This window comes from Crocodylus porosus, unplaced genomic scaffold, assembly GCF_001723895.1.
Source record: "Crocodylus porosus isolate Cpor-Errol unplaced genomic scaffold, CroPor_comp1, whole genome shotgun sequence".
Lineage (NCBI taxonomy): Eukaryota > Metazoa > Chordata > Crocodylia > Crocodylidae > Crocodylus > Crocodylus porosus.
The window spans coordinates 17,367,566-17,381,488 of NW_017728925.1; the positions used below are offsets into that span (position 1 = coordinate 17,367,566).

Genomic DNA, 13,923 nt, shown 5'->3' on the forward strand with positions numbered 1-13,923 from the left:
AGGAGACGGGGCTGCGGTGCAGGGGTGGGGGTGGAGCATAGAGGGCGGGGCTTGAGCGTAGAGCAGGGGGCGGGACACTGAGCCAAGGGGTGGGGCTTGGTGGGAAGGGGCGGGGTCAGTCCCAGGTTCCTTGGCAGCCAGGGCCTTCCTTGGCAGCAGAGAACTGACACCAGAGGAGGTCCGGGCCCAGGGGATTTAGGCTCCGGGTGGCACGGAGCAGGCAGGAAACGTCGGGATGGGCGTCCGTCTGCCCGTGAGACCGGGCGCCACACCAGTTCCTGCTTGTCTGAACGGGTCCGGCCTCCCAGCAGTGCTGACCAGTGCTGCCCAGATCCAGCGGGTCCAGCTGCCCCTGCAGGCCGCTCCCGCGGTGCCGCCGGACCAGGGTGGCCTTTTCTGCCCAGACCTCAGCCGTGCACAGGTGTTTTAGGTCGAATGAGAAGCCATTTTACCCTGTGATTGTGCAGGACTGAACCAGCTCTTCTCTTTCCCAGGGGGCCTGAGGCATAGCCGTGCATCATGGCCCTGGCGGCACGCTGTGTCCGTCTGCTGCGTCCGCTGCTCCATAGTTTTCTCGCAGGAGCAGCCAGGCCACCCCAGCAGGTTCCTGCAGGCTGCTCAGCCCTGCTCCTGAACGCCTCCAGGCCGTGCGGGGTCTGTCCAACAGTGCCGACCAGGCCTCTGGTAACCAAGAAGGGCAAAGGTAAGAGAGAGATCCCCCTCCATGAGAGTTTGCCGCCCCTCGTCATGTCTCCCTGCCTGATGGAAAGCAAAGCTTGTTGTCTCGTCTCATTTTCTCGTGCCTGTTTTTTGGGAAATGCTTGTTTTGGTGACCACAAATCTCATTTTCCCTCTTCCCCCAAAAGACTCTCCATTGTCAGTCTCTGTGTAGGATGTATTTAATTTAATTTCAAGGTCCCTGAACACTTGTTGCAACAAACAGGACTGTTTGTATGAGTAAGGCAAGCAGGACTTGGCTCCTGGGCTGTGTTTAATCTGCAGCTGCTTCATGGACTGTGATAATACCAGCGTTAGCTTTACCTTGGCTAACTCCGAGGCTGACAGCAGCGCAAGCCGGGCAGCACAGAGCTCACGAAGAGCCAGTTCACTAAGCAGAGTGCTCTGTGTAAGTGTCCAGAGCCCCTGGTCCAGGAAGGAGTGCAGGATCAGGGCATAAATGAGCTATCCTCCCATTCCAGGCTGGAGTTGGTATCGCAGCACACACAGCATAACTTCCAAATGCATCTTGGGTCACGTGTTCAAATGCTGAATTATTTATGCATGTACAATGTGCTTATGTCACTGCAGCCGAAGCACTGATTTGTTCCTTTCAGTTTTCTGATACATCTGCTTGGTAGGAGACTCACGTTTGTTTGTAGCACGGAGATTAACTGCATGTGCAATTTGCAGCTAAAGGAAAAGGGCAGTCCCAAGCCAGAGTGACCATCGATGCTGCCTCAGTGGAGGATGTCATCAATGTAGAGGAAGTAAATGCAGAAATGTTGTCGGTGATGGAAGTTCTTAAGGAAGATTTCAGCAAAAACCTCAGTATCAGAACCTCAGCAGGTCAGTAGTTTGCTGGTGTAATTCTGTGCTCTCTGGGACCGAGCTGAACAAGCCTCCCCAGCACAGAGCCATGTCTTTAATTTTCTGCAAATTGATTTTCATCGTACGGAGTGGCTCACCAGGTACCGCATTACTCCACCTTAAAACCCTCAGCTAAAGACTTTCTTCACCCTGAGCTTGACCAGGAAGAATCCATTTTTGTTAATAACTTCCTGAAAATGGCTTTTGTAAGTGGGAGATGTCAGAAATGTCTAACCGAACTGTTTGCAGATGTGATGAAGAAGCAAGCTGTCAGCTAATGGTGCAGTAGGGCAGGAAAAATCCAATTGCCATTAAATTAGCCTTTTGGAAATTGCCATCAGGCTGGTGTCTGGCATATGCAGACTTAACTCTGCAATACATATTTGTGGTTAGTGACCTTTACAAACCCTGTTCACTTAGCAAATTTTGTGCTTTGGGAAGGACCTGAATATATTTGACTTAGCTATGGTTACTATAACATGCTGAAGCCACGTGTGGATTCGTGAGCAGTATCCTGTTTCAGGAATAAAACTTAACATTAAACAATGAGCAAATCTGAATCCTTCACCACCCCCAGCTCTGACTGGGGTACTTGAGTCCTTAATGGTGTTGGAAAGTGCAACTCAGTCTCTTAACTATTTATTTTAACCTCTGTTATTTTTTTTATCATGCTGATAAAGTGCCCCTTCTCCCTTGTGCTTTCTGGCCTGTTAACGTTTTGCAGCAGAAAGTGGAGAGCAGATTAAGAGGAGCTGAGGGAGAAATAAAATACTTTAGCCAATGAACTGCACCTCCTCCTGGGACTTGGGAAAGAGGTGGGGGGTTTCAAGGAACACTGCCAGGTTAAAAATCACATGAAAAATCTCTATCAACATCCCCCATCCCTTGAGTTGCATGAATTTGAAAAATGACGTTTCCCTTTCACTCTTTGTATTTACCTTTTCCATTCGGGCAATGAACACAAATAAGGCAGCTTCACTTTCCTGTTGCTCTAGCTTAATGCCGAAGTTCTGCTTTCCAAATATCACAAGGGGATACATAAATGTAAACTACAGGGCTGGCTCTGCAATGGAAAAGTAGACAGAATTTAAACACCCATTGTCTCCTTGTCGAATGCTTATACTTTGCATACTCTAAAGAAAGCAGGAAAATAAATGCCTGTTTTAACTGCTGTTTTGTGTTGGACAGAAAACCGCGGTCTACGATTGGCATGCCGCTGCATTCTTGTTTGTTTTTTCAGGGGCTCTTGATCATATTATCGTGACAACGAAAGATGGAAAGTTTCCGCTCAACCAGCTTGGGCAGATCTCGCAGAAATCACCTCATCTTATTATAGTCAATATGGCTAGTTTTCCAGAGGTAAGCTGCCATTCCCAAAAGCATTTCGGAGTCCAGATGCAAAGAGAAAGGTATGGAATGGATCAGAGGCAAAAGCATTTTATCCCTGTCCACACGTCAAGTAATCATTGCTGCGCAGGGCACCCACCATGTCACAGCTGAGTTCCATCCTGTGTCAGGGGGAGAAATCGCAAGATTGAAGCTTTTGGGGCTTGTGTAATAGGCTTCCATCACTTCAGCCAGGGGTGCCACAAGTGGCATGGGCAGCTCTCTGCACCATGCAGCAGACTGAGTGGGGACAGGCGGCATGGTTGCAGAAAGGGCAGGGAGCAGAAATGAGCAACAGATCAGGCAGGAAGCTCAGAGCGTGGAGTAGAAAGCAGAGTAGTAGATCAGGCAAGGGAAGGGGGTCAGAGTAGCACTTGGGGAGGGTGTAGGCAGTTCAGATCCAGGTCTCACTGTGACTGAATCCCAAAGCTCTGGCGTGAGGCAGTTTGGACAACTCATTCTGTGACTTAGTCCACCTGCAGGAAGGAACCAAGACTGGCCGAGAGGCAGGTGCCGTAGCAGGGGACTGCCACTCTACATGCCAGCATCCTACACCTAACTAGAGGCCTGCTTCACTGTTAAACACCAGCCAGAACTGCTTGTCTAGACAGGTCGTTGTGTAACACATACACTGGGAACCAAACAAAGGCTTCTCCCTAGATTTACAAGGAGAGGCTAAACACCTGCACAGCATTATTCACTTACTGACGCACTGTGTCGTTTACAGCATCTATCTGGCACTTGCACTGTATTAAACATCACACAAGTATTATGTGTAAAGAACATGTGAAAGAAAAGCACAATGTAGATCTGCTGGGCCAAACACAATTTGTATTATTTAGACATAAAGTTTACAGAACCTGTTGGGAACTTCTTGGGGAGCAATTCATTTGCTGTATCAGGGTGAGGCAATAGTCTGGTATTTTTTTCCCTTCCTCCATCTCATCTAACATACACGTTAAATAGTTTGAGCTGTAGAAAGGAAAGTAAGAGCTAGGGAAGGGACCGTGGAATAACAGGTTTAGGCTTCTGACTTATATGATTTCTCCATTACTTTCAGGTCTTAAAAGGTGGTGACTGGGTTTTACAACATTGATGCAACATTATTTGCATGCACTGAAGACATAAATGCTGCATGGCTTTAACCTCTGCCATGATTGATAAATGGTGCACACTATAAATACAATCTTTGGTAGCTGCCTGTAGGCTACAAGTTAATGATGGGAAAGAGGAACAGAACCATCAACACTCTTAAGAAAGCATAACATCAGTGCATGAAAAAAGGTTCATGTCTTTTTTTTAATTGCCCCTGTCAAAGAATGACTTAAACCAACAAACTGGCAAGAACCTTTCAGCAGAAGTACCTGATAAAATCTGAAGTTTTGTTACAGTGCAACCACAGGGTTTGCCTTTATGGTCAGATATCCCTGAGTATTGAAATCTGTTAAAACCTGGTTTGGGGATCCACGCTGCTCTAATGCTTGCTGTTTCTAGACACTGTCTTTTCTTCTTTCCCTAAAACATCAGATGCTCAAATGCTGCACTGAAGAGAACTGTCTTCTGCTCTCTCCAAGGCACTACACCACATCCCAGCACATGCATTTTGTAAGGGAGAATGTTTAAAAGAGACAGGTCCATGTCCTGAGTGAGTCAATACAAAGGCAAAATAAAGCTAAAGCAGAATATGCAGCTCCCAGTAATTCTGTACAGAAATTGTCGTCAGAGGAATTTTAATACAGGAGACGTTGTGAAATATAGCAGTTAGAACTGATCCAGCTGAGCATTTAAGCATGTGCTCAACTTAAGGTGTCAAAGGACTCGTGTCCCTTTCCACCTTGCTGTTCTTTGACGTTCCCTTTTAGTGCAGTCTCGCCTCACTGATATGTTTGTGTGCCAGGCCGGTGCTGCAAACACCCTCAGGTCAAAAGAAGTATAAAGGGTTGAGTGCTCAAGTACTCCACTGAGTCAGGGCCTCAGTACAACAGGTAAAGCCAGCAGGCCAAATTTCTCCCTGGTGTAGGACCACTGAAGATAACCGGATCCTCTCCACCAGCCCAGTTTGTGGTAGAAGGCAAAGCAACCCAGGTTAATACTTATATCAACACTGGGAAGATGAAGGCACTGGGTACATGATAGACACCAGCCAGTTCCCAGGCGTACCTCTTGTGATGGGTGGAGTGGCCTTCCATGTTGGGCGCCTTCCTGTTGCCCGGGATGTTGCCTTGCAAGTGCCAGCAGGAACAGGGCTTGAAAAGTCTGTTAAAAAAGAGGCATAGTGGGGAATGCCTGGGCTCCGTTCCACACCTCCCACCGTTGCTCGGGTTTAATGTCACTGGACTGCAGTGAGGAAGGAGTCAAGCAGGTTGCCATTTCTAAATAGGCCCTGCACAGTTCCTAATGCAGAATGCTTACTAGCATCTTTAAATGCCGAGACTTTCCGCCAGCTCTGCCCCAACCCAGGCTGGGCCACGGGGATTTGCTGTGGTTTTGATCTGCATTGCCTCAAACCATTCAATTGGTTTCAAAGAGGCAAAACTGTTTTCTTTTGTTGTTGCTTTTCCCTCCCCCCCCACCCGCAGCTCACCGCCCCCAACACCCCAATACCAGGAGAGGATATAGTTTGCAATTCAGTGTGATCAAAGGTCTCCGCACCAGTGTAACTTCCTGATCTCACTGCTAACAAAACTAAATGCTTCCATGTTCAGTGGAGATGGATTGCCAGCTATTGACAGAGTTCTGGCATCTGGTAATCATTATTTACTAATTCCCTTTACCTTTTGATCTGGTTTACAGAGTACAGCTGCAGCTATCAGGGCTATAAAGGAAAGTAGAATGAACCTGAACCCGGAAGCAGATGGGATAATAATTCGGGTGCCAGTTCCTAAGTAAGTAATTACGACTGTCTGTAAATTCCCAGTTACACAAGACGATGTCATGGACTGCACTGGATTCCTTTTGGGATCTCAGTTGTGTGTCCCCAGGAGGGAAGTGCACATGGTGACTGTACTGCCCTGACAGCTGCATTCCACATCTGGTTGTTGAAGCCATCCCCCACTGCTCCAGAAGTATCTGGTGGAACCTCTTCCAAGCCTCTGAGCTCTATGCCACCGCACTTTGGTGTTGGCAGCTCGGCCCTGCCCAGCCCTGGGTGGTTGCGGCAGTTCGCAAGAGGCGGCCAGGCGCCTTTCAAGCCAGACTTGCTGAGTTGAGTGGCTGACTCACCACCACGTTACTGTAAGTCAGAGGAGCTTGGCCAGCATCTAGCCATGCAACACAGCGGTAAACCAGGAGCAATAGGGGTGAAACGTCGCCCAGCTCCTGAAGACTCAGCACAAGGAAATGCTGGTAGTGGATGCAGGTTTACAAAATAAGGGAGAATTCATCCACTCCCTTCTCCCCTGTTCATCCCTGCAATCTAAGTAACTGTTAATTAAAAATCCACATCAGTTCCAGAAGCAATCCCTTTTTATGTTCTCTGCTAAGCAGCTGTGCGGGGTCAAAACAACTCCTGTATTTAGAACATGCACAAAGGTCTCCCTTGATAAAGGCACTGGACTTGTATCTGTTCTCCATGACACTGGTGCAGATCCCAAATAACTCTGTTGACTTGACTAGAGAGAGCAATACTTTCTGGCATCACTAGGGGTGGTTTGCTTGTCACCAAGATCGTTTAGAGTCTGATTTCACTTCTGTTGGAGTCACGAGAGCTGACTTGGAAAGGAATGGACCCCGTGCGTGTTACAGGTTTATTGCCCCTCAGGATCGTACTGAAGCGTGGTGCTTTTCTGTGGATACTGCATCACTGGAAAAGCCCAATGGGCCAATCTGGCTGTGGTTTTCTGCTTATTCATTTACATGAATTGGGCTCATCCATGGATCTAGATGGATTGTTAAGGTGCAAGCCTAGGGCTTGAGAGACCAGATCTGGGTCCCTGCTGCAGCACAAGCTTCCTGTGTGACCTTGGGTGAATCCCTTAGCGTCCCTTCGCTGCCGGCCCCGTTTGTAAAAGGCCAGAGCTGCCCTGCCTCACCTAACGGAGAAGGGTCATGAGGATCCGCACGTTCAAGCCTAAGGTGCTTGGGTCTGACAGGGGTGAGGCCCGGAGAGGAGCCTCAGATGGAAACAAGCATTGCAGAAGCACGGCACTCAGCACACCAGGCCCAGCGAGCGAGGGCACGTGGTGCATCACCCCCTGCCCCGTGTCGCGTGGACTCACACCGGGCGTGGATATTTTACAAGTAGGCGACTCCTAGGAGGTGAAGATGAGCTGCATTTTCCTCGGGCTGAAAGGAATTCGGCAATGCTTCTGTGGCCGTTCTGGCCATGGAGCTCGCTAATTGTTGGTGTCTGCCGCTTTCAGCAAAACTGAAGGAGATTTTCATTCCGTTCGCTGGTGCCGCTTTCTTCCAAACGCTCTCTGCCCTTCCCCCACCCCTAAGGAGTGGAGGCAGAGAGGAGGAGGAGGGCGCTATTATCTTCATAATTGCCTAGGATCTCGGGCTGCCGCACAGTAGTTTGATTGTTAATGGGCACTTGGGTCATCCTTGAATATGAATTACAGAGGAGGAGAAATCCAGAAACAGGCAAATCTTTTTCTTTTATTTTTCTACCTTTTTCTTCTCGTTTCTTTTCCATTGTTTTTAAACAAATGGCTGTGTTCTCTCCCTCTCTTTTTGGACCACACCGGAGGAAGGACAAGCCTTACCATCTCCCTAACTGTTCTCATCATTAGGAGACCCCCCAGCCTGCCCCCTTCTCACGGCTGATGGAAAGCCGTTGTCCTTATTCGCTTAGCATTTCCCCAGGTGATTAGCAGGCTGGGCCATCCGGGACTGGCAGGGTCTCATGATCATTTTGCAGTCAGCCCATGTCCCAGTCAGGTCTCCTCTTCAGCCTCATCCCAGAGCTCCCTCCCTGTAGCAAGACAGAATATTTAACAGGCTTTCAAAAAGCCCGGAAGCACAGAGATAGTTTGAAAATAAATCCAAACTGACTCATTCAAAAACAAGTCCTGCCCTTTTAAATGGTGCGTCTTGGAATTAGTATTTTTTCCTTTTTTTTTCTTTTTTTTTAAAGCTCTTCCTAAATTTTTCCAGCTCCCTAAGAGTATTTGCAAAAGGCAAACTGACACTTTTTGTGAGAGCCAGAGAAAGCAAGCATGCACAGAGAGGGGAGGTGCGTGGCACAAGCCACCCAGAAAACAGGCAGGGAACCGTCTTCCCTCCGTCTTCTGTCAGAGCGGGTCATTTCAGATGTTCGCCTCTGTAGTAGGTATGGGCAGTATTTTCCAGATCAAACAAATTTTTCCCCACCAAGTGCTGGGGGGAAGCCTGGTTCTTAAAAAATATATAATACATGACTTCTGAAACATCTTTAGCTCTTAACACTGCCACGTTTCGTTCCAGTCTGTCACTTGGACATGTGTGGGTCCACCCTTGCCCTTGCACAGGGAAGAGGGGAGCCTGAGGTGGTGATACCTAAGCATTTTCAAACTGCAGTTTGCTTTTCCCTGTTCTGTCTCTGCATCTTCCTCAGCTTCATAAAAAGACTACTTGGTTTCACTTCACTTTCACGTCTGCGTCCTTCTCGAGCCCCTGCGTTTGTGCTGCAGGCGCTGCACAGGCCGCGTTTATTTGTATAAAAACGTTTCCCGTCTTTCACAATCCATGAGGACATTTCTGTCGCTTTGATTTCTCAGGCAAATTTGACCTGACCTCCTGCCCTTTGTGGAGAGCCTCCTTCTCACAGCCATCTCTTTTCTAATCCATTGTGTTAGACTGGACAGTTTTTGTCCATTAGGAATATTTTTGCACGGTCTTTACTGAAAGTCCAATGAGTCACTTAAAAGTTTAATGACTCATTCTTCGCTTTTTTTCTTTTCCCTTGAAGAAACACCCAAGGTCCCGAGCCTTGGGAAACTGAACTTGAGGCTTTGCATCTAAAAACGCAGCTGTCCTTAGAGTCCCGCACTCCAGTTCTCTCATAGAAACAGACGTCTGTCACTCACCTTGCACCGAGAAATTTATCTCTTATGCTGGGTCTCGGCTCGTATCTTGAACCGTCCAGGCAGAGTGTCCTGTTAAAGCTAATTCCCTCTATCGGGTTCCTCTCGTGGTCAGGAAATTCCTAGCATTTATGATCCAAACCCATTCTTACCAACGCACGCTTCTGCTGCCGGAGACCAGAAGTGGCCACATTGTTTTCACGCCGCGTGCATGCACATGCCTCGCACTTAAAAGAGACCATCCAAATGCCGCGGTGTTTGGACAACTGCCTGCCGGTGGAAGGAGACAAAGAGGAGATGCTGTCAGCAGCTTAGCACGCGCTTCTGAAAGCAATTGAATGCCAGTAGCCAGGGCTCGGCTATTGCCGTCCCTACATGGCCCCGGGTAGGGGTGCTGCAGACGAGCCTTACCACAGCAGGGACACCTGGACATGGGTCCAGCATCTCCTCATTTCTGGGGCAGTGCACTGCCTGTGGGCTGCTGCAATAGGGAGAAGCGAATGGGACAGGGGCAGTCTCCTAACCCTATTCCCCACGGCTGGTTAGGCCCCTCCTGCTTCCTCCGCAGCCCTGGGCTTTGAAGAGGAGACAAGACAACTGCCAAACCATACAAATGCAAGGGTCCCAGGCCTGGTGGCAGGATTGCTGCGTTCCAGTTCACAGCTGCCCTCGAATACCAGGAGCCTGGCTCCATCCCGGGAGCAGTATCTGCCAGGAAGAAGCACCCGTTTCTGTGGCGTTGCCGGTGGTGGGACTTGGGACCCCGCATCTCATTTCCCTGCGAAGCGCTGCACGGCTGTGCTGCAGTGAGGAGACATCAGTGTTAAGCAAGGCAGATGGGGAGGCATGAGATCCGCGACCCGGTGCCAAGAACAGAGGAAGTCTGGCAGCACTACACAAACAAAAACATTTCCTTGAGGGCCAAGCGATACCTACTGGGGCAGTCTGGCCACCCCCTGGCTCATGGCTTCATCCAGCCGGACAGCGAGGAGGCTCTCATGAGGCTCCCGGCCCCCGAGACCAGCAGACAGACGCCCCCCTGGGGATCTGCCCTTCCCTGCTGGTTTTGCCCACGTCACAGGGCTCCTGGCTCTAAATGCTTGCCTGCCCCTGCACTCTGACACCGGTGCTTTACATCACATCTGTGTGACCCAGAGTTTTTGGCCCTGCATGAAATAAACCAGCCAGGTATCTCCAGGACTTGGCCCCTCCAGACACCGTGCTCACAGATGGGCTCAGGGGGCCGAGACCCCCGACTCCCATCTGTCCCTAGCCATGCCTGTCCACCCCCTGGCCACAGCTTCAGCCCACGAGCAGCACAGCACAGGGATGGAAGGCGTGAAGGTCTGTCCTGGCTGCAGGTCCCTCAAACCCCCTTTTTAACGGCCAAATTCCCCTCAAGAAGAGCGGTGAAAAATGCTCGCTTTCTCCCCCCAACCCTAGGATAGGAATAAATGCCCAAGCTGACGACTAGTCTGTGTGTCTGCAGGCAGCTGCTGTGAGAGACCTGGCTGCCGAGGGGAGAAATTAAATCAGGCAGGACTTACTGGACTGTGATGACTTCGGAAAGGGCTTGGGAGTGAAAGCCCCATTGCAATGAATCCCTCCCTGCCAGGGGGCAGAGCTGGTGCTGCACTAGGACCCCCCTCCATGCTTCCCCATTCCTGCAGGAAGAGCCTTGGCCTCACACTGGGGCAGTCGATTCATCGTATGCCACAACATGTTTGCTTTGCAGCATCCTCTGCCCAGAGGACTCAAGAGCTTGACCTAAGCTGCTTGGAAAACCTTAACTGTGGAGTTCCGTTTGCAGTCGTCAGAAGCAGGTGCTAGAAATGACTCGTCGCCAGGGCACCAGAGAGAGAGTGGTTAAGTGACTTGACCAGGGCCTGAGCAGGAGACAGTGCTCAGTTCCAGTTCAGGCCTCTGCTGCTCTCATTCTCATGACCTGGCCCCAGTACCCCTCACAAAAGCCAGCCAGCCATGGAAAGTGCGTGAGTTTTGCTCGGGTAATGACAGCGGCATCCAACTCAGGGGCAAAAAGCAGGGCACTGAGCATCTGAATTACAAGGCCAGGTTGCCGAAACTGAGTACAAACACACTAAGATACTAACCTTAGAGGGGGAAAGTCTGCAATCTTAGCTTCTCCTCAGGTACCATCTTACATACAAGCTTGATGGAAATACCACGTGGTTCCAACACATTTGTGATGAGTGATGACCACTGGCTCAATCAAGTGTAGGCTCCAGCTCCCCGATATACTTTTCAGTCTAGTCCGGGTGCAGGGGGGAGAATAAGGGGTTTTAGTATGAGAAGGGCATTTCCTCCTGCCTCTTCGTGGCTTTGCAGCTGGATTAGGTGTCTCAGTTTAGGGGCTCAGGTTTGGAGTGTGAGCTGCCGTCCTCGCTCCCGTGGATGCCTTGGCAGCACGGAAAAGGAAAGCTTAGATATTTCAGCGTGATCTCCTGCCACCATGCAGAAAGCCACAAGCGTAATGAGATCTGATCTAAATCCCTATGCTGCTGCCGTGCTTTCTGCCCCCACTCTTCCCCAGGCTGACTAGATCTGTTTGGAGAGGTGTCTGTCCATGGGTCTCCCTGCCATGGGGGCTGTTTCTCCACAGCCTGCGTCAGACCGCAGGACCTCGGCCAGGCTGTGCTGTGCGTGACCGGTCTTTCTTCTTTTCTTGCTCTCTAGGGTGACCAGGGAGCACAGGGAGAGCCTTGTCAAGCTGGCCAAGCAATACACCAACAAGGCAAAGGACTCCCTCCGGTGGGTGCGGAACAATGCCATAAGCTGTGTGAAGAAGACTGAGAGCACGGTGTCTAAAGACACCATCTATCTGTTGGAGAAGCAGGTATCCACCCCCCACCCTCCTCCCTGCAGTGAGCACATGGACTTCCAGCTGGAGCAGGGGCAGACCCAGCCTCAGCTGGCATCCGTCAGCCCAGCTCCATCGCCTCCCGTGAAATCAGCCCCTGGTGCTGGCAGAGGCTAGTGATGCCGTCCATGAGACACAGCAGCACTTGCCCAATAACTGCATGTGAGCGCTTCTACTGAAGCCAGTCACTCGGGGGATACAGCTAGGCCCATGCCTCAGCACATCACTGAGCAGCAGTCATCTTCTGGCCTGGACAGCTGCTGTGCCAGTCACGATAGGAAAGCCGGATAACGCGGGAGAAGGGGCAAGTCAGGCTAACTTGGGTCTTGTGTTACGTTGCCGCAGATCCAGCAAATGACTGATGATACCATGGCAGAGATGGACAAGCTGCTGGCAGCCAAGACCAAGGATCTGTTTGTATGAGCCAGCTGCAAGTGAGCATGGACTGGGTGCACCGATGGGGACCTCTGTGCCCAGGTAGCAGCCCCATACAGCTGATGGGACAGGTCACCTCATGCTTCACGGGCAGATTCACAACTTGATTACTCATCTCATTGGCTCTTGACTGTATTGGGTGGGGGATGAAGCGGCCTCTTTTGAGGACAGAACAGAGCTGTGGCAGGGAAGTTTGGGAGGAAACGACAAAATTTGCAGTGCCCTCCACAGAGGCACGCAGGAGACCAAGGGGCCTGTGCTGCTGTGGGCGATGCCAGGTGGGAGGGACTGGCATGAGGGGCAGTGACTTTGCTGGTGCCTGAGCTGTGGCAGCACGTAAACTGAACCAAAACTTCAGCACCACCCATGGGGCCCCTCAGTCCACAGCGGGAACTCTGCGGTGCAGCACTAGAAGCCTCCAGAAAGCCAAACTGCTCCCACAAGTCGCAGCTGCTGTGTGTTGCGGGCACGTTCGTGGGGGGCAGGACTCAGCCCTTCCGGCTGCAGCGTCTCTGCACTGGCAGATCGTCCTTGCCGCCTGCCCTCCAGCATCCCAGCAACTCTGGGGAAAAACCAGCTGCAGGTTAGCCCTGCTCTTGGTGCAGAGCCCCTCCAGCCATCAGCCAAGCCCCCCAGACGGTACGTTGTGCACAGACAGCACGGGGGGAGGCCACAGGTTCTTCCCGGGGCTCAGGCCGCTCCTGCCAGCAGTTCTTGGCTTTTTGTGTATTTTGGCCCAGCACGTTTTGTCGTGATAAATGAATGAAGGAGAGGCACAAACCCACGGTGGCTCCACAGCTGGCAAATTGCTTTCAGCCGATGGCTTCATTTCTTCTGACACCGATCAAACCGCCTTTCTTTCCCTCCCTGCATCGGCAGGACTTCTAAGTTATTACAGCACTAGACAAACCCACTCCCTGCTGACCTGGCCCGAGCAACACGCCAGCATTTTTAGGATAAGCAGGAAGGTCTCATGCTCAGCGCAACACCTCAAACCAGCCCTGGGGAGCGGGTGCGTTTATTGCAACGGGAGTGCGGGTTTCTCAACGCGGTTTAAGGGTGCAATGGAAAGTTTATAATGGGGGGGAGGGGTGTTCCCAAAATAAAAAAACAACGAAAAACTCAAAACCAGCCCTGGCCCTGGTTGTTGCCAGCATCACCCACCCAGGCTCCCGTGCCCAGAGGGGCTCCCGGCACTGCCCACTGCTTCTGGGAGCCATTAGAGGAATTTCCTGCATGTTTATTGATATTCTGTGCACACGGCCGCAGCATCTGGCTCCGCCTCGCGTTAATTAGAAACAGATCGTTAAAACAAACAGTGCCGCCCAGGCTGGGCGGGCCCCGTTCAGTGCGCGGCCTAGCTCAGCCGGACATGGGGCCAAGCGTGAAGCCTGCCGAGGCCAACGCAGCAGGACCTACGGGCCACTGGCCTCAGGTGAAGGCATGGCTTCCCTCTGCCGGGGCACGTGCCTGCAAAGCCTTTGTTGGCTCCCCTCTTCCCTGCAGCCGGACCCGCTGGAGGCAGAGCCCAGGAGTTGAGCTGAGGAAGCTGCAGGCACTTCCCTTCCAGATCCTGCAGCCGCAAGCGATGGAGAGGGTGGGGATGGGGCTGAGCTCTAAAACCAAAAGAGA

At 51.2% G+C, this 13,923-nt stretch overlaps 1 protein-coding gene across 1 annotated transcript; it reads left to right on the plus strand.

Moving 5' to 3' along the window:
* Positions 1–391: 391 nt before the first annotated feature.
* MRRF (mitochondrial ribosome recycling factor) lies at positions 392–12,330 on the plus strand. The gene is made up of 6 exons (XM_019540992.1): positions 392–703; positions 1,411–1,566; positions 2,828–2,946; positions 5,767–5,858; positions 11,673–11,832; positions 12,202–12,330. The coding sequence occupies exons 1-6, from the start codon at positions 520–522 to the stop codon at positions 12,277–12,279; spliced, it is 789 nt and encodes a 262-aa protein (XP_019396537.1). The 5' UTR covers positions 392–519; the 3' UTR covers positions 12,280–12,330.
* The last annotated feature ends 1,593 nt before the right edge of the window (positions 12,331–13,923 follow it).